Source organism: Coregonus lavaretus, assembly GCF_964263955.1.
Source record: "Coregonus lavaretus genome assembly, chromosome: 38".
Classification (NCBI taxonomy): domain Eukaryota; kingdom Metazoa; phylum Chordata; class Actinopteri; order Salmoniformes; family Salmonidae; genus Coregonus; species Coregonus lavaretus.
This window is the reverse complement of record NC_140025.1, coordinates 5,266,880-5,286,585: the sequence shown is the minus strand read 5'-3', so window position 1 is coordinate 5,286,585 and position 19,706 is coordinate 5,266,880. Positions and strand designations below refer to the sequence as shown.

The 19,706-nt window shown below is 42.5% G+C and overlaps 2 protein-coding genes across 6 annotated transcripts in view; both read left to right on the top strand.

Moving 5' to 3' along the window:
* Nucleotides 1–5: 5 nt before the first annotated feature.
* Nucleotides 6–13,611, top strand: itgb6 (integrin, beta 6). Of its 5 annotated transcripts, XR_014610864.1 has the most exons (17): nucleotides 6–81; nucleotides 233–308; nucleotides 775–854; nucleotides 1,376–1,574; nucleotides 1,885–2,131; nucleotides 2,613–2,778; nucleotides 2,997–3,158; nucleotides 3,447–3,542; nucleotides 3,849–3,938; nucleotides 5,314–5,448; nucleotides 5,617–6,034; nucleotides 6,212–6,434; nucleotides 8,567–8,664; nucleotides 9,110–9,339; nucleotides 9,545–9,661; nucleotides 11,632–11,798; nucleotides 11,900–12,902. XR_014610864.1 is itself a non-coding variant. In XM_084155431.1 (16 exons), exons 2-16 carry the CDS (start codon nucleotides 251–253, stop codon nucleotides 12,002–12,004), a joined length of 2,361 nt encoding a protein of 786 aa, XP_084011557.1. In that variant the 5' UTR covers nucleotides 6–81; nucleotides 233–250; the 3' UTR covers nucleotides 12,005–13,611. The 5 variants fall into 5 exon arrangements, 4 of the variants coding, with proteins under 4 accessions (XP_084011557.1, XP_084011560.1, XP_084011559.1 ...); XM_084155431.1 differs by lacking the exon at nucleotides 9,110–9,339 and having other exon boundaries at nucleotides 11,900–13,611; XM_084155434.1 differs by lacking the exon at nucleotides 9,110–9,339 and having other exon boundaries at nucleotides 34–81; nucleotides 1,386–1,574; nucleotides 11,900–13,611.
* The window catches only part of LOC311112486 (lymphocyte antigen 75-like), a gene marked incomplete at its 5' end in the record, with an annotated part of 61,214 nt that continues 54,710 nt past the window's right edge, over nucleotides 13,203–19,706 (top strand). Inside the window, 6 exons of the mRNA XM_084155621.1 lie at nucleotides 13,203–13,341; nucleotides 14,929–15,312; nucleotides 17,121–17,294; nucleotides 17,477–17,641; nucleotides 17,919–18,032; nucleotides 18,333–18,485. Coding sequence (XP_084011747.1) covers nucleotides 13,203–13,341; nucleotides 14,929–15,312; nucleotides 17,121–17,294; nucleotides 17,477–17,641; nucleotides 17,919–18,032; nucleotides 18,333–18,485 — 1,129 coding nt within the window. The remainder of the gene's footprint in view (nucleotides 13,342–14,928; nucleotides 15,313–17,120; nucleotides 17,295–17,476; nucleotides 17,642–17,918; nucleotides 18,033–18,332; nucleotides 18,486–19,706) is intronic.

The following is a 19,706-nucleotide window of genomic DNA, read 5'->3' as shown; positions in this document are numbered from 1 at the left end:
CACCTGTACGGAAGTGAACATAAAAGGCTGGGCAGGTAAGAATGTCTGAACCAAGCAGGCACTCAACGTCTTTCCTGCCAGGTAAGAAAGACCGCGCACTCTCTTGTCCTTTAGCCTAGACAGTGATACCAAGAAAAGCTTGCTAAGGCTGGAATACCTATTTGTTTGGTTACTTTTACTGTACATATGTGAGTACCAGAGAATGTTTTGTTGTTCTTTCATATCCCTATAGCAGTAACCGCGAGGACTAATGGGGATTGCAGTACTTCTGGTCCTGATTCTTCGGCATTGGATCAACAACGTGGAGGGTAAGGCTAGAGACCGAATCAAATGGCTTTGATTAAATAACTTCAGTAACTTCTCCTTTCAAGGTTACATGTAACTGCAGTATATCCAGATTTTCCCCTAGATTATAATACCTTTAGTATACTTTTATAGAGATAAATATTCCACTTCATACATGAATGCAATGTATTGCTTACATTTGAATTAGTTTATTTGATCCAGTGGTTTTTATATACAAATATTTATTTATTTACAAATTATTATTGTGATTTATCATGATAACATAACCGATCGTTTGCTCTAGTTATTCATGCGCAAGTTAACCAGGCACATCACAAAGACAGAGGCACTAAACAATCACTCATATACTGATATACCGTATTACATGCCAGGCAGTGCAGTGCCGTGAGACAGTATAACCTGTGTTAGACAGGGCCAACCACACTGACCACTTCTCTATTCTATATTCCCCGTGTGGTGTCCATGTAGGAACATGTTCGGTTGGCAGTGCAGTGACTTGTGATGAGTGTCTCCAGCTGGGTCCCCACTGTGCATGGTGCACACAAGAGGTAGGCTATACATCTAGGGTAGGGGAACCCAATTATATTCAGCTGTGGGCCGATTGTTCCTTGAGCGGATGGTCGGGGGGCCGCATTATAGTTATAAATAATTTGGGCACGGCAAATTGACCGCAAGAATCCCAAACAGATACAATATTTGACAAAAACTGAATAATTTCAAACCTTGATTATATTGGGATACGATCACATATGCCTCTCTATTTATGCATGGGAATACTTAGGAACATATTTCCTTTAATACAAATAACTTTGAGGTCATTTCCTGGTGATTTTACAGTCTTTTATGTCCAAGAATGAAATGTATATATATATATATATATATATATATATATATATTGCACAGAAAACTTGGGGGCCAAATATAATCACTGCCTAAATGATCTTCAGAAGTTGTACCTTTCAGTTAGTACTACAGTATGAATATGACTATTGACTGACAAAACACAAATATCTGTGTCAGATTGGTTGTAATGTGGGAGTAAAACCTTGTGGTGTTTTTAACCTCTCAGAATTTCACAGACTCGTTTTTAATCAGTGAGCGATGTGACACGCCATACGTCCTCCAAGAGAGGGGCTGTCCCCAGGACCAGGTAGAATTCCCTGTGACCATCTCCGAGGTCCACCGGGACCAGCCTCTCGGGAAGAAGACGGGGAATACCAACAGCACACAGATATCGCCACAGAAGATGGCCCTCAAACTCAGAACTGGTAAACCCTTATTTATACAGTTATTGATGGAGACCTGGGGCAGTCGCTGTGTTCATTATTTATACAGTCATTGGGTACACTGCCTACTGCTCACAATGTGAGTACATGTTGGCCTGGCGGTGATTTGAAGTTGATTTAGAAACTATTTTTGATGAAGGGAGGATGTTTAATGAATATTTTCACACCATTTTTCACATAAAGATAATAATATGAATATCATTTCTCACTAGCATGGTCAGCCCTTGAACTGAACGGAGCCCGGATAGAGAGACAGAAAACACTCTCCTATTTCTTGTTTTTTTTTGTTCAGGCAGTGAGGTGACCTTCCAGATCAGTGTGCAGCAGACAGAGGACTACCCTGTAGACATCTACTACCTGATGGACCTCTCAGCCTCCATGATTGACGACCTGGAGATGATTAAAGACTTGGGCTCCACCCTGTCCAAGGAGATGGCAAAGCTCACCAGTAAATTCAGACTTGGATTCGGGTCCTTCGTTGAGAAACCAGTCCTCCCGTTCATTAAGATCACTCCTGGAGAGTTGGAGAACCCTTGCAGGTAGGGTACAGTATGGTTGGGAGAAATTAAATGAAAACCATTTGTAACACCACATCCTCTATGGTTAAAGTACAAATGAAGACCACTTTCTTTATATAATAATATAATATATGCCATTTAGCAGACACTTCTATCCAAAGCGGCTTACAGTCATGCGTGCATAAGTATGGGTGGTCCCGGGAATCAAAACCCACTACCCTGGCGTTACAAGCACCATACTGAGCTACAAAGGACCAGCTTTCTGTGGAAGAGACAGATTTTCTCACTGAAAGAGCTTAGTAAACGAGTCTGTTTATAACAAGCTTACTTGTTCTTAGTAATGGTAATAGCTAGTAATAATTCATTAGTTAAACAGTGATGGAAATTCCTATCTGTAGACATGGAAAGTCATGTAAAGTTATTTTATTTGTAATTTGTCTAAGAGTGGGAACCCTGGTCATAGATGTAATACGCTATGTTTCTCTGTGGTATTCCCGTGCAGGAGTGTGGATGAGAGCTGTCTGCCAACGTTTGGATACAAACACGTCCTGCCCCTCACCAGCAGCACAGAGAAGTTCAACGACATCATCACCAACCAGCGTGTGTCTGCCAACATCGACCTGCCGGAGTGTGGCTTCGATGCCATCATGCAGGCTGCTGTCTGTGGGGTAAGTGACAGAGTCTGTGGTTCAGGTTTGATTTGATTTGTCCCCATTTTAATAGAATAGAATAGAGCTGAATATAAAATAATACTGTAGAATAGAATGTAAGGGAAGGGAATGGAATGGAATAGAATATCTTTATTTTTCAAGGGAACTTCAGGTGTGCTTTGACATCGGACTATTGGATTATTCCGATATAATAATCTCTCATCTCTCCCTGTTAGGACAAGATAGGCTGGAGGAACGACTCCATGCGTCTGTTGGTGTTTGTGAGCGACGCCGACTCTCACTTTGGGATGGACAGCAAGATGTCAGGCATCGTCATCCCTAACGACGGGGAGTGCCATCTGGACAGCAACAATGAATACTCTATGGCTGCCCATCTGGTAAGGGGACAGTCACATCAGATCCATTCATTATGTCTATGACTGGGGTTGTAATACTATGATTCACTATTTATGATACTATAACATGGCTTTCATTCCTATACATGGTGAAAGAGTGTCCCTTTACTGTAAAGACTACTGGCTCTTTGGGGTCTAGGCCGGGTGACTGTAAAGCACTTTTTATTACTGTTGATGTGAAAAAGGCTTTATAAATACTTTGAATTGTTTTATTAATTGGTATGAAATACGATGGTCTGAGGTTTTAAAATACTGACTTTGTCCTCCCAGGAATACCCAACTCTGGGACAGCTGATGGATAAACTGGTGGAGAACAATATCCTGCTTATATTCGCTGTGACGGAAAATCAGAAACACAACTACGAGGTGAGAACTTCTCCTTCTCCCTCCATTGTCTTTTTCCCAACAGCAATGTGACATTTACCTGTTAAAAAACACCGGGTTGAAATGAGGTATGTGGTAAGCCGGTTATGGAATGGAGAAGCAAAATGTATCTCTATGTATCGTTGAGGTTAGCATATTTGATTCATTAAGTACTCTCAGTGGACGTGTTGGAACAAGCGCTCTTTTCTTCCTGTTTTCGGTAGAGCTTATTTCCTTATGAGGTTGCTGTGACTGGACGACCGACCTACATAAACAGTAACAGTGTATATGTTGTGTGTTTTATCTCAGAACTATGCACATTTCATACCTGGTGCCACGGTGGGGGTTTTGGAATCAGATTCAAGGAACATCCTGGAACTGATTGTGACAGCGTATAAGGTAAGAATACGCTCCTGTCACTGTGGGTGTACAGTGTGTTTGTTAGTTAGCTAGCAGGACTATTGAGACTTGCTGAGTACATGGCCATAGTGACCTCTGCCTAGCTGCCTCGGCCTAGATTATTCCTTTCTGTTTATCTCTTCTCTCTCCCTCCTCTCTTCACCACCCCTCTCTCCCTCCTCTCTCCAAAACCCCTCTCTCCTTCCTCTCTCCAACACCCCTCTCTCCTTCCTCTCTCCAACACCCCTCTCTCTCTCTCCTCTCTCCACCACCCCTCTCTCTCTCCTCTCTCCAACACCCCTCTCTCCCTCTCCTCTCTGAACCTCAGTATGCAGTCAGCAGGTCTGTACTCGCCCCTGCTGTTTGATCCTCTGTGGCTCTGTGTTCCTCCCTACAGTCTAATCCCTATTGGCTGCACTCCTACAGCGTGTGTGTGTGTGCGAGTGTATACACGAGGGTATGCGCGAGTGAGTGCGTGTGTGTTGAGGGAGATGAGAGCAGACCCACAGCCTCTAATCACTTCATCAGACACTTCCTGAACAGCCTACCATAGCCAAGTCACGTCTGGCTCTGCTAGCTATGCCAAGGGGCTTCACTGAGAGCTTTATTCAATACAGAGCTAATGGCAAAGCACTTAGCATCTAGCATCTAGCATAATAAGAAATGTACAGGACATACTTTATGTGAAAGTTATTAAGATGTCAGCCACGTTACCAATGTACCTTATTTGTGGGATAACTAGATATTGATCTAGTGCTCCTCATAATACACTGTACATGAGTACAGTACTGCTCCAGCTGTGTCTCAGCTCCAGCTTTTGGCTAAACATCTAGCTTTGTATTCTCAAGCATCACACAGCCCACATCTTCCCCAAAGGCCTGAAGGAACTAAAGGATAAAAAAATGCCAAGTACTCTGTCAACACTGTGCTCACTTAGAGAAAGAGTCCTAAGAGTCTGCTCTGAGGTCAGATCTATCTCACTATACCCTGTGGTGATTGGCTACTAACACCTGGAAAACCTGGGAGCTTGACGGAATACCTGGGAAGTTACTGGGATCATGACTCACACCACTCAGAGAAAGGGACTTACCTATATACTGGAAGACTAGAAATGAATAGGCACAGCTGGGTAAACCTTATCAGTGTTGGAGCATACTGTAGACTTAGAAAGTGAGTAATAAGTCAGTGGTTGCAGAAGCTTATTATGGTTCCCTTTCACACACACAACACACACACACACACACACACACACACACACACACACACACACACACACACACACACACACACACACACACACACACACACACACACACACACACACAGGACTAGCACCTGACCACGGCCCTGTTATAGGTTCACTTTCTGTTTCCAGGAGCTGCGGTCTGAGATAGAGCTGGAGATACTAGGAGACACTGAGGATCTACAGATCTCCTTCACAGCTATCTGTCAGGATGGAACGGTACTACCTGGACAGAAACTATGCTCCAACGTCAAAGCTGGAGACACGGTTTGTTCCTATTTTGCTTGTCAATGCACAGTAATATTTGCAAATATGAAGCAGTTGGTCAGTGATATTCAAGAACAATATGTCAAAAGGTTCCTCTTGTCATAACAATACAGCCACCTCAATACATGTATGCTATAACATTCACCCTTCAATCTCTGTGATTCCCAGGTCTCCTTCAACGTGACTGTAGAACTCTCGGAGTGTCTCGACGGTCCCCAGCACTTCCTCATCAAACCGGTGGGCTTCCAGGACCCCCTGGAGTTAGAGCTGGAGTCCCTGTGCTCCTGTCCCTGTCACCAGACCCCCGAGCCCAACAGCAGCCACTGCAGCCTGGGCCGGGGATCTCTGGAGTGTGGCTCCTGCCTGTGTGATCCAGGGTACATGGGGTCCAAGTGTGAGTGTATGGAGGAGAGCACCCAGAGCAGTAACTGCAAGGCCAGTGGCGCTGCAGAGTTGTGTAGCGGACAAGGGGAGTGTTACTGTGGCCAGTGTGTGTGTCAGCCGTCGAGTTTCGGACGCATCTACGGGGCCTACTGCGAGTGTGACGACTTCTCGTGTGTGAGGTTCCGAGGGGTACTCTGTGGAGGTGTGTACGTACGGTCGAAACACGGACTCTCATGACAGGCATTGTGGTTTCACCTATTCCACTTTTGATGAAAACAACTAATGACTCAGTAATATAACATATGACCTTAGAATATTGCAGCAAGATACACTGTAGTCACTTTCTTGCATGCTAATGTGTGTGTGTGTGTGTGTGTAGGTCACGGGGACTGTGACTGCGGCGAGTGTGTGTGTCTGAGCGGCTGGACGGGGGAGTACTGTAACTGCAGCAGCAGCAGGGACACGTGTGTGTCGGAGGACGGAGCGCTGTGCAGCGGACGGGGGAAGTGTGTGTGCGGGAAGTGTGTGTGTTCCATGCCCGGAGCCTCTGGAGACACCTGTGAAAGGTGCCCTACCTGTGGAGACTCCTGTAGCTCTGCTAGGTAAGAAGAGCACACACCTGTCCAGTTTCCCAATGGGTAATATATACAGTGCCTTCAGAAACTATTCAGGCCCCTTGACTTATTCCACATTTTGTTGTGTTACAGCCTGAATTCAAAATGGATTAAATAAATAAAAATTATCACCCATCTACACACATTACCCCATAATGACAAAGTGAAAACATGTTTATAGAAATTTTTGCAAATGTGTTGAAAATTAAATCTAGAAATATCAAATTTACATAAGTATTCTCACCCCTGAGTCAATACAGTACATATAACAGCTGTGAGTCTTTCTGGCTAAGTCTTTAAGAGCTTTGCACACCTAGATATTTGCACATTATTCTTTTAAAAATTCTTCAAGCTCTGTCAAGTTGGTTGTTGATCATTGCTAGACAGCCATTTTCAAGTCTTGACATAGATTTTCAAGCCGATTTAAGTAGAAACTGTAACTAGGCCATTCAGGAACATTCAACTTTGTCTTGGTAAGCAACTCCAGTGTATATATGGCCTTGTGCTTTAGGTTATTGTCCTGTTGAAAGGTGTATTTGTCTCCCAGTGTCTGTTGGAAAGCAGACTGAACCAGGTTTTCCTCTAGGATTTTTCCTGTGCTTAGCTCTATTCCATTTATTTTTATCCCCCCCAAAACTCCCTAGTCCTTGCTGATGACAAGCATACCCATAACATGATGCAGCCACCACCATGCTTAAAAATATGAAGAGTGGTACTCAGTGATGTGTTGTGTTGGATTTGCCCCAAACATAACATTTTGTATTATGGGCATAAAGTAAATTTCTTTGCCACATTTTTAACAGTTTTACTTTAGTGCCTTATTGCAAACAGGATGCATGTTTTAGAATATTTGTATTCTGTACAGGCTTCCATCTTTTCATTTAGGTTAGTATTGTGGAGCAACTATAATGTTGTTGATCCATCCTCAGTTTTCTCCTATCACAGCCATTAAACTCTGTAACTGTTTTAAAGTCACCATTGGCCTCATGGTGAAATCCCTGAGCGGTTTCCTTCCTCTCTGGCAACTGAGTTAGGAAAGACACCTGTATCTTTGTAGTGACTGGGTGTATAGCTACACCATCCAAAGTGTAATTAATAAGGCATTGGAAAACCTCCCTGGTCTTTGTGGTTGAATCTGTGTTTGAAATTCACTGCTTGACTGAGGGACCATTCAGATAATTGTATGTGTGGGATACAGAAATGAGGTAGTCATTAAAAAATAATGTAAAACACTATTATTGCACACAGAGTGAGTCCATGCAACTTATTATGTGACTTGTTAAGCACATTTTTACTCCTGAACTTATTTAGGCTTGCCATAGCAAAGGGGTTGAATACCTATTGACTCAAGACATTTCTGCTTTTCATTTTGAATTAATTAGTAACATTTTGTAAAAACATAATTCCACTTTGACATTATGGGGTATGTGTGTAGGCCAGTGAACCAAATTCAGGCTGTAACACAACAAAATGTGGAAAACCTCAAGGGGTGTGAATACTTTTTGAAGGCACTGTAAGCCATCTGTTTCAGGAATGGCAACAGCGACTGTAGACAGGACTGCAGACAAATACAGTACTGAAACTGATGAGATGCTAACACTTATAGCAAATGTCTAGACCACACTAGCCCACATCCTGTGAAACTGGGTCATGTTCCACATTAGCCCACGTCGTGTGAAACCTTGGTCATGTTCAGCAGAAAGTTTTTGAGGTCCAATGAAAACAAATTACGTTTACCTACAGTATTGAGAAGCCCTTTACCCTTTATTTGACTAATTGATTCTTGCCCGTCTTTACTTTGATGAGGAGAGAGAGAGAGAGAGAGAGAGAGAGAGAGCAAGAGAGAGAGAGAGAGAGAGAGCAAGAGAGAGAGAGAGAGAGAGAGAGAGAGAGAGAGAGAGAGAGAGAGAGAGAGAGAGAGAGAGAGAGAGAGAGAGAGAGAGAGAGAGAGAGAGAGAGAGAGAGAGAGAGAGAGAGAGAGAGAGAGAGAGAGAGAAGCCTTAGGAGCAAACTGAAATCTGGCCAAGGCTTCATCTGTTCACTCTTTATCAGGGAACACAAATACCCCTCCTCTTGAGACCAGCACTCAACACGTGACAGATTGTGTGTGTGTTCCTCAGGACCTGTGTGGAGTGTCATCTACAAGCAGAAGAGGAGGCCACAGAGGAGTGTGTCCAAAGGTGCAGCGTCTCTCACGTCTTCATCAACAATTCCACAGGTTAGTTACTCCTGCCTGTCTGTCTTTCTGTCTGATCTGTTTATAGATACGAGTAGCCGAATCATGACTGATAAGATTCAAATCAATATTGTGAAATGAGAACTAGAGAATGTGACAGCAGAAACAGCATTATAACCACTTGTTTTAATCAAATGTGTGATTGCTAGGCTTGATGCCAGACTATTTCTGCATCCAACAATGGTACATTGTTTCCTTGCCAACCTTGATGAAGAAGTTTCTGGGGGAACTTTCCCTTGTCTGGCACTTGCTTTTACCTGTTTAATATGATCACCCCACGTTGTTTGCCCTGCATGGGTAATAAACAGACTAGCATGTAAAGTTCCCCCATGGGTCAGAGATCTGGAGGTATGCTGGCCCGTCCTGCATCAAGTGTCTCTCTTTGCCCCTATCTTCACTCTCTTCAACCCTTTCCCTCTCCCAACAGAACACTGTCTGGGTCCAGTGTTAACCTGACACTAGACAAAGGGGAACATATTATTTACCTTGTTCTACAGACGGGGCTATTGTGGTGCTGGTTGAAAATACAAGGACCTGACTTTGCGGGTTTGTTCCTTTAAATGGGAGCTTATTTTGAACCCGTTCACACTAATGCAAGCTGAGAGGTGTATCTGATCATCGCACCAGATCTTCAGGACTCAGATGTGAAATACAATGGTGTGACACACACACACGCGCACACACACACACACACACATTCACACAACATAGATATTGGCCTTTGATATGGAAATCATATTGGCAGCAGAATAGAGAGGAGGGTATCCTCTTACGCCCTCTTACAATGCAGAGGGAAGTTGATATATGGCTTATTCATTCATTCCATCTTCATAGCTGTGTATGTGTCCACATTGCTTTTCAGAGTACGATGAGAGCCAGTCCATGCTGTGTAACCTAAAGAGCGAGAACGAGTGCTTCATCTCTTTCAATGTGGTGGCTGGGGACACAGGGAGCACTGTGTATAATCTAAAGATGTACGGTAAGGTCAACACCACACCTTGGGCCAGATTCACTTAAAGGTTTTGAACATCACATAAAAGTATGAACAGTGAGAGAACCTGGAATTAAAATTGATTTTGGGGGGGGTTTGTATCATTTGATATACACAACATGCCTACCACTTTGAAGATGCAAAATATGTTTTATTGTGAAACAAACAAGAATTAAGACAAAAAACTGAAAACTTGAGCGTGCATAACTATACAAAGTCAATACTTTGTAGAGCCACCTTTTGCAGCAATTACAGCTGCAAGTCTCTTGGGGTATGTCTCTATAAACTTGGCACATCTAGCCACTGGGTTGTTTGCCCATTCTTCAAGGCAAAACTGCTCTAGCTCCTTCAAGTTGGATGTGTGCCGCTGGTATACAGCAATCTTTAAGTCATACCACAGATTCTCAATTGGATTGAGGTCTGGGCTTTGACTAGGCCATTCCAAGACATTTAAATGTTTCCCCTTAAACCACTCGAGTCTTGCTTTAGCAGTATGCTTAGGGTCATTGTCCTGCTGGAAGGTGAACATCTGTCCCAGTCTCAAATCTCTGGAAGACTGAAACAGGTCTCCCTCAAGAATTTCTCTGTATTTAGCACCATCCATCATTCCTTCAATTCTGACCAGTTTCCCAGTCCCTGCCAATGAAAAACATCCCCACAGCATGATGCTGCCACCACCATGCTTCACTGTGGGGATGGTGTTCTCGGGGTGATGAGAGGTGTTGGGTATGCGCCAGACATTTTCCTTGATGGCCAAAAAGCTCAATTTTAGTCTCATCTGACCAGAGTACCTTCTTCCATATGTTTGGGGAGTCTCCCACATGCCTTTTGGCAAACACCAAACGTGTTTGCTTATTTTTTTCTTTAAGCAATGGCTTTTTTCTGGCCACTCTTCCGTAAAGCCCAGCTCTGTGAAGTGTATGGCTTAAAGTGGTCCTATGGACAGATACTCCAATCTCCGCTGTGGAGCTTTGCAGCTGCTTCAGGGTTATCTTTGGTCTCTATGTTGCCTCTCTGATTAATGCCCTCCTTGCCAAGTCTGTGAGTTTTGGTGGGCAGCCCTCTCTTGGCAGGTTTGTTGTGGTGCCATATTCTTTCCATTTTTTAATAATGGATTTAATGGTGCTCCGTGGGATGTTCAAAGTTTCTGATATTTTTTTATAACCCAACCCTGATTTGTACTTCTCCACAACTTTGTCCCTGACCTGTTTGGAGAGCTCCTTGGTCTTCATGGTGCTGCTTGCTTGGTGGTGCCCCTTGCTTAGTGGTGTTGCGGACTCTGGGGCCTTTCAGAACAGGTGTATATATACTGAGATCACGTGACACTTAGATTGCACACAGGTGGACTTTATTTAACTAATTATGTGACTTCTGAAGGTAATTGGTTGCACCAGATCTTATTTAGGGGCTTCATAGCAAAGGGGGTGAATACATATGCACGCACCACTTTTCCGTTATTTATTGTTTAGAATTTTTTGAAACAAGTTATGTTTTTCATTTCTCTTCACCAATTTGGACTATTTTGTCTATGTCCATTACATGAAATCCAAATAAAAATCAATTTAAATTACAGGTTGTAATGCAACAAAATAGGAAAAACGCCAAGGGGGATGAATACTTTTGCAAGGCACTGTACATACAGTGCAACAGTTAACAGGCAGGGGTGAGAATCTCAGTGGGAAACATTGGAAACGGAATGCCCAATGATCTGCTTGCCAGACAGATTTTTCACCCCTGTCAATATATAATATATATTCATAACATTAGCATAAAAGGACTCCATATCTATCACAACCTGGGTAACAATCACTGTAATGTTCAGATAATTTATCTCGAAAAGTGTGCTAACAAAACTTGCTATTACAGTTACACCTCGAAAGTGTGTCTCTGTGATGACTACGGAAGTAACTGTGTTTGTGTGTTTGTCTGTCTGTCTCTCTCTCTCTCTCTCCCTCCAGACTGTCCTGAGCCCCCAAACATAGCTATGATAGTACTGGGGGTCTCTCTGTCCATCCTCACCATTGGCCTCATCCTGCTGGGGGTGTGGAAGCTGCTGATCTCAGTCCACGACCGCAAAGAGGTCGCCAAGTTTGAGGCCGAGAGGGCAAAGGCTAAATGGCAGTCGGTGAGATGGTGTCCTTGTCCTCATTTGCTCTGTGTAATGTCAATTACTCTGAAATTCTTGTATAATTTACTGTTAAACTGTTTTTTTTTCTTTCTCCACAGGGTACAAACCCTCTGTTTAGAAGCTCGACGTCAACGTTTAAAAATGTAACTTATAAAAGCGCAGGGGGACCGAAAGTTGATATTCATTCAATGGATGGCTACTGATGATGACATCAGCTTTTATATATCAAATATTTACCCGCAGTTGAGTGCACTGGATGTCCGTTGTAGAGATGTTTATGTTGTATAGGACCTATGTGTGTGTGTGTGTGCGTGCGTGTGTGCATGTGCATGCAAGTGTGTGTGTGTGTGTGGTGTAAGGAAAAATTGTAAACACCACAATGTACAACATTGTATCACTCCAAAAGGAATGTATTTTCTTCAGGGATGCTATCTCATATCAGCAGACAGACAATGGAATGTCAAGCTATGAATCATCTCAAAGTGAAATGACTTCGATTTTGCTGCTGTTAAAGTTGTCTCTGGTACAAACGCTCTGCTGAACTGAACACTGGAATTTCCCATTTAGGTTGTTACAGATGTAGGATCTTAATTTGATCACCCTGTTGCAGGAGAACTTTCCTGCAATGCAGGGAATGTCAAACGTATAGGGTATTTTAGGTTTAAACAGGTTTCTGAAGATTGTAATTTCTGCTTTGAAATTTCAGACTTGATTTTCCCTTACGAAAAATATATCAACTCCTACAAAAATATCCATTAATTGTAATCCACATAATCATTTACATTTCTTGTTGCTGCAGGATTATTTTCCTGCTGTAGCAAACTGGCTCAAATTATGATCCTACATCTGTACTTTTTTTCATAGATTTTGGGTTGGGACATAGGTAGCCTACAACTGAGAATAAGCTGAGTAGGCTTGATACTACTGCAATAATGTTTTATGTTTTATGTGTTATGAATGTTTTATTTGGGGTTTTGAATCGAGGCTGAGCCTTGAATTATGTAATCTTGATTGGAATAATTTTGAGAAGAATAATTGATTAACTTCAATGTATGGCGCAAAAATAAAGTTGAACTTTTGAGTTGTTGCCACATCATCATGCATAGCCTATTGTTTTGATTTATTATCGATTGTCAATTAGTGTAAATTATGTAGGCCTATTGTTGAGTATTATTTGAAATAGACTATCAATGTTCTTCTAAAACGTGTGTAAAAGCCATAAAAACCGACCCCCGCCCAAAAATTGTCTGGAAGAAATGTAGACTATGCTGTCTTTACTACCCAGCAGAGACCTTGGGCCGTGACGTCGCGATTACCCAAACTTTCGGAAAGTTCTTCAGGAGAAAAACAACCACGGAATGTTCGAACTCTTGCCTTTTTATTCCGCAACTTGTCGTCGAAATGAGAATATATTTATCACGCTGTACAGAATCTTTAGGAGTGCTCTTGTTAATCTTTGCAATAGTCTTTGTGAATAGCTGCGACTGTGTGATTGAAGACAATGTTGTGTTGGAGAAAAAAGAACTTTCCGAACTCTACAGTAAGTTCAGCTCAGACTGCATTCAACATCAAAATGTGTCCACTAGTAGCCTACTCTCCAGGTTGTTTTTACAGAATTATTAATGATAGGTCAGTCATGCAAGTCAGGACAAGAAAGTCTACAATAGGAAAAACGGATTGTTTCCCTGTGTATGCAAGTGTGGTATACTGTATGTGCAAGACAATATTTGCATAGGCTTCTGTAGGCTACAGTGCTGCGCCGCTCGATGCATGGCGGGATGCGTTTTATTATCCTCGGTTTCGATTATGGAAAAATACAATAAACAGTATAAGAAAATGTTGTTGTGTAATCTGGACTGGAAGAACTGCAAAATGCTTTCGTAATAAGAACACGTTTCCCTTATTATGCATGATCAGTTAATTAATTAATTGACTCATCATGTGACCAACAGGCATCTGATGCGCATAGATTGGACAGGTCAGAAAGAATAAAACATCGTTATTGATGCTGTTATGGGTAGCGGGATGAACAGTTTAGGGTCAGGTAAAGGTAACCATGGATAAACTGTATGCACAGTATAGTAACCGGAGGCTGTAGAGGGCATGTTTCCCTGGTGTAAACAGGAGTGAGCTCAAATGGGGTCATACAATTATGCCAACGGAATGACAGGAGGACACACACACACACACACACACACACACACACACACACACACACACACACACACAGAGAGAGAAACAGGCTAAGACATGTTGTTTGGTTGGGCACATGCTGTGCTTGTAAAACAGAGTAGGCCTGTCGGATGACCTAACCTCCAGTCTCCAGTCTCATTGAATTGAAAATGTTTATCGGATATGACAATGTAGGCTAGTAGTAATGTTGTAATAGTAATGTTACTATGCATAGGCCTAATAATACATTTTAGCAGACTATAAACATTCACACTTGTTTCAGACATGTGAATAGGAGAATGACATGGATAGGCCCTGAACAATAAACAGTTCAGAACAGTTCGTGCATATATTATGACGATATTTTGTGACGTTTTTATTCGTTTTGGTCTTCGGCAAGGGTTTTTTCGGCTGTTCTTGCAGACAAAACATTTTCTCGAGGCAAGCCGAAGTTCGGAGCCGAAGTCTATGCCCCTTCGTCAGTCATTGGTCAACAGTAGGGATTCTTCAATAAAGTGTTTGTTGCCATTCAACAATAGATTACTCATTTTCATGCACATTTTTTTAACTTGAGAAATACTGCACCAAACATCTTAGTGAGATGTAAAATTGTGCGACTAAGATCTCGGCAAAAACGTTAAAATTAATGACAGATATCTTATTATTTTAGATTAATTCTGACTGTTTTGAGGAAGTGTATACTGGCTATGGCTTCTCAAGATGGACAAACTGTACTTTTTCTTGTTTTTCAAGCAAAGGTCTTTTAAGGGAGTATGCGAGCACACTCGTTCGGCCCAGCAGAACCGAAGCATGCAGAAGCCTTAAGAGAGCACCTTTTAGTGCTCAAACACCAATATTAGTGTCCTATAGACAGCATAGTAGAGTTTACAGTGGAAGATGCTATTATTCTTCACCTCTACCCTACTTTTCCATCCATCAATCCCTCTATTCCCAGAAAAGGGTCTGTTCATCATGGAGAGTACCCAGCTGAAGCGCTGCATCTCCTCCTCCTCCTCCTCTAACCTGGTTCTGGAAAGCTGTGAGAGACCCACCCGCCGTATGCTGTGGAAGTGGGTGTCTCGCCACCGCCTCTTCAATCTGGGTAGCAGCCTCTGTCTGGGCCTGAACATCAGCGACGCCACCCAGCCCCTGGGCACCTTCGAGTGTGACTCACCCCTCCAGACCCTGTGGTGGAGGTGCAATGGGAATACGTTGTACGGGGCGTCCCAGCTGAAGCTGTCCGTGGCTGGACGCCTGGTGGTGGTCAAGAGGGCCAGTTATCATCAGTGGAGGAGGTACTCTACACCGGGGGAGGGGCCATGTGCCTATCCTTATGAGGGTAAGTAGTAAACATTAGTGAGGGCGGGTCAGCTGTTTGTTCACCCGCACCCGCCCACAATTGCTAATAACCCATTTGCAACCGCCCGACTATAAATTATAAATAAAAAATCTGAGGCTCGCACCCGACCCTAACCCGCAAATATAGAAAATGCGGTGTACAGTCAGAGAAGGCGGAACAATTTTTGATGGGCCTTTTTAGATAGGCATATGTTTCTGCTTATAATGTCCTTACATTTTGGTAGACTATTTGTCAGTCAACGAACTTGTCTGTAATTAGATACTTGCAGCTTCTCTTCTGTCATTACTTGTTGCCCTGGAAGACTAAATAAACCCTTGCTCATCAGAATAATGTCATAAATCGATAGAATGAATGCTTCAATGTAGTTGACATAGATAAAGTTTGTTTTCTCTAGCCTCTTTCATTTCTGCTTCTCTTGCACAGCAAAGACGTTTAGGGACCGGAGAGAAAATACAAGAAGAAAAAAAGAACAGGAAAGATTTCCTATGCAAAATCTCCAAAATTGACCTGTTTTAAGAAAATTAAAAGCTGTTAAAATGACCCAACATGTTTTTGATACGATTTCAGTTCGTCTTGGATGCATATTCTATGTGGTTGAAATACTATCAGCTTTTATTATGCTGATAAAGATAGCACCTTTACAGACGGTCCCTAACCGCTCATTCTCTCAAGATGCTGAATGAAATCAATCTTATTTCTCCACTCCTGTTTACATTTGGTGTTAGGGCTGAGAATTGCCAGGGACCTCACGATACAATATTATCCCGAAACTTAGGTGCCGATACGATATGTATTGCGATTCGATACTGTGATTTTATTGCGATTCAATGTTCAAAAAATATTGCTTACGATACGATATATCGTCAAAAATAATATGTAACTATCGATTTTTTCCCCCATAACTATTGGGGTATCATTTTACTGCAATAAATAATTAATTCTGCAGAAGTTAATATTATTAGGCTATATGAGAAATTATAGACCTACAGTCAGTGTCCAGATTTCAATTAGGCTACTATTCCATTTAACCCATCTGAACAGTAGCCTACAGTTCCCTTGACATGCCATTTTGAAGTCCCTGTCTTGTGACTCGAATTTGTATAGAGCCTCACAATCATTACGCATAACATAGCCGGCACTGCTTTAATCCTCTTTTAACACTTCACCAAATCTTTCCCAAACATTAGACTACTGTTCTGGCCCTCCCTTCTATTTAATTTGAACTCTCCATTTCGCAGCTTTTGTCTTATTGAATTAAACTCTGACATTGTTCCAAAAAGCATTTGGCAGTTGGTGTGTATTTGGCACGCTGTGGTTAGGCCCTAAAGTTTAAGCTTAGGCTTAGGCTAGCCTACGCACTGCCAGATAAAACGAATGAAAGAAAAAACGAATTGTAGCCTATAGATATGAATTGCATAAGAATGATACATTTATGGATTTGTTATGCATTGTTTTCTCTTTATTCAACCTGCCTGCCATCCACCCGTCCTTCGTCCACACAATATTTCATGACCCTAAACCCGCCCGCCCCGCGGATATAACCTTGGAGACTGCGGGTTATGAGTCAACCCTCGCATCACTAGTATACATAGTATATTATAGTAGTGACATGTACTGACTGACCTCTTTCTACACAGACAGTTTCATTGAGACACAGTTGGTTTGATATTAATGCAGCCATGCAAATGCTAATCATCACTTACATAAGAAAACGAATAGACTGGCTCACTATATGACCGTGAAAATGAGCCCAAAGAAGGTGGTAGTGACAACGTTTTTCTCTGTAGAGATCCACACACTGTTGGGTAATGCCCACGGCATGCCTTGTGCCCTGCCATTCAAATACAACAACAAGTGGTACTCGGAGTGCACAGCAGAGGGGCGCGAGGACCACCATCGCTGGTGTGCCACCACCAGTCGATACGACCAGGATGAGAAATGGGGCTTCTGTCCCAGTCAAGGTGATGCACACACACACACACACACACACACACACACACACACACACACACACACACACACACACACACACACACACACACACACACACACAACGGTATTGTTGTACAGTGTGGGTTTGATCGAATGTCTTTGAAACAACACGACCATGATAATATTAACATTTATTTGTCTCTGTCTCCAGAGTTGAGTTGCGATACGTTCTGGGACTTGAACCAGGAGAGCCGTGCGTGTTACCAGTTCAACCTCTACACCATCCTAACGTGGAGCCAGGCCCACTCCTCCTGCCTGGCCCAGGGAGGAAGTCTACTCAGCATCACTGACCTCACTGAACAGAGGTACATCAGAGGTATGACAACTCGTCTCTATAACTATTTTATCACTATATTTAATAATTCTATTTAAACATTTAAAACTTTATTTGAACTTTTAGTCAGGAAAGGAGACAAGGTGGGGGGGGGGTGGTCTGAGCTACACATACAGTATAAACTCTATAAACTATAAACTCTTGGGTGCAGTATTAAAACAGACTTGTGTTCATAGGTTTGCTTATTCAGGTTGGAGAAAGGACAAGATGTTTTGCCCAGAGTTAGTGGTGTTCATGTGTGTGCTTCTGTGTCTTTCAGAGCGGTTGGCTGACGTGGGGGTGATGGTTTGGATTGGACTGAACCACCTGAGTGAGAGAACAGGGTGGCAGTGGTCTGATGGAGCTCCTCTAGCCCTGGTCAACTTCACCTCAGGTAAGAGAGTTGGGCTGCTCCAACCTTTTCACTCCCACTCCAAGGCACAGATTCCTCCTTTAAGATCGGAATGAACAGCATTGGCGTTAGCAATAATATGTAATAGCTTCATGTAGCCCTCTGAAGTGGAGTTTCTGGCCATTTAGCTCAAACCGGTCCAGTCCATTTGGATCTCAGCATTGGGAATCAAGAAGTACTTGCTGTAGCAGTAGTGGGAGCCAGAGATTTGTGTTTGAAACTAGGCCAAAGTTTCTCTCTTTCTACCCGTAACTCCCCCCTACCCCTGTTGGTCTCTCCCAGGCCTATCATCCAGCCCTCTGCAGGACAACAGGCAGTGTGGGGTGTATAACTCAGCCTCGGGGGGGCACCAGTGGCAGAGTCTGTCCTGTGAGTCTGCTTTACCCTACATCTGTAAGAAGACCCCCAATGACACCAGGAGAGCTGAGCCTCTAGGTAAGACATCAATGGCCCTATATGTTTGTTATTGTGGCCCTAACCTGGTCCCATATCTGTTTGTGCAAAAACAGTGTTTGTCATGACAATGAGTGACAAAGAGTTGGCATGATAGCACAAACAGACTGGGCTCAGGCTATTGTTGTCCTAGTGCTCAGCCATTGTACTACAAGAAATTATTAATAATCTGTAATGGAAAACTGTAAATTATATGGTCATTTGGTGTATTTTCAACAGTAAAATACTCTGAAATGTTTTACTGCAACATACTGTAAATGATGGTGCGTTGTGGGAAAATGTTGTGGGCGGGGCATACAATTGCTGTATTTCGAATGGTACTGTAATTCCAACCCACAGAATACAGTACCGTACCTAATATTTGGAGCACAAAAAACCTTTTGACCACTAGTGGGTGCATGGTATTGTTGTTTCTGGCTAATTAACATATTTTGAGGGGTGCCTTGTAATAGGCTATATTTGTTGCACCTGTGAGTGAGAATGCTGTAGCAGTTTAACTCCTATGTGGTTATAGTGCCCCATCAATATGTATACTGTAGGGGACAGAATGGAGTGGCAGCAAGTCTTAAACCTTGTCTTCTTGGTCTGTTCTGCCCTGTAGTCGTTGCCAGTTTGGAAGCCTTTGTTAAGGCCACTAGAAGTGCAAGTGATATAAAACACCAAATATTAATTAATATACTGTAATGTGTAAACACTTTACCTAGCGGCCAACCTGCTTGCTAATGTAAAATACTGTGACATTTCATTCATTCATCCATTCATTAATTCATTCCGATTATGGTAGCATTGACTTTTTTTACAGTATAATACAGTAAATGTTAAGGTATTGTACTGTGTGTTATTACACAGTACTTACTTTGATACCGTATTTATATTACAGTAGGTGTACTGTTATATGAAATACAGAATTTTACTTGCCACGAGCTGCCTGTAAGCTACTGTCAAATTCACAGTAACCCCTTTACATTGTGGTTTATAGGAAGTGATTACATATAGATACTGATAAAAAGCCCAGGTCAAGGTCCGTCTGGCTCTAGGGCCTAGGGAACTATTAATACCTATGTCCCAAATAGCACTCTATTCCCTATATAGTGTACTACTTTTGACCAGGGCTCATAGGTTTCTGGTCAAAAGTAGTGCATTATGTAGGGAATAGGGTGCCATTTGGGCCATATGCACAGAGTTTGGTTGTGTTTGGTACTT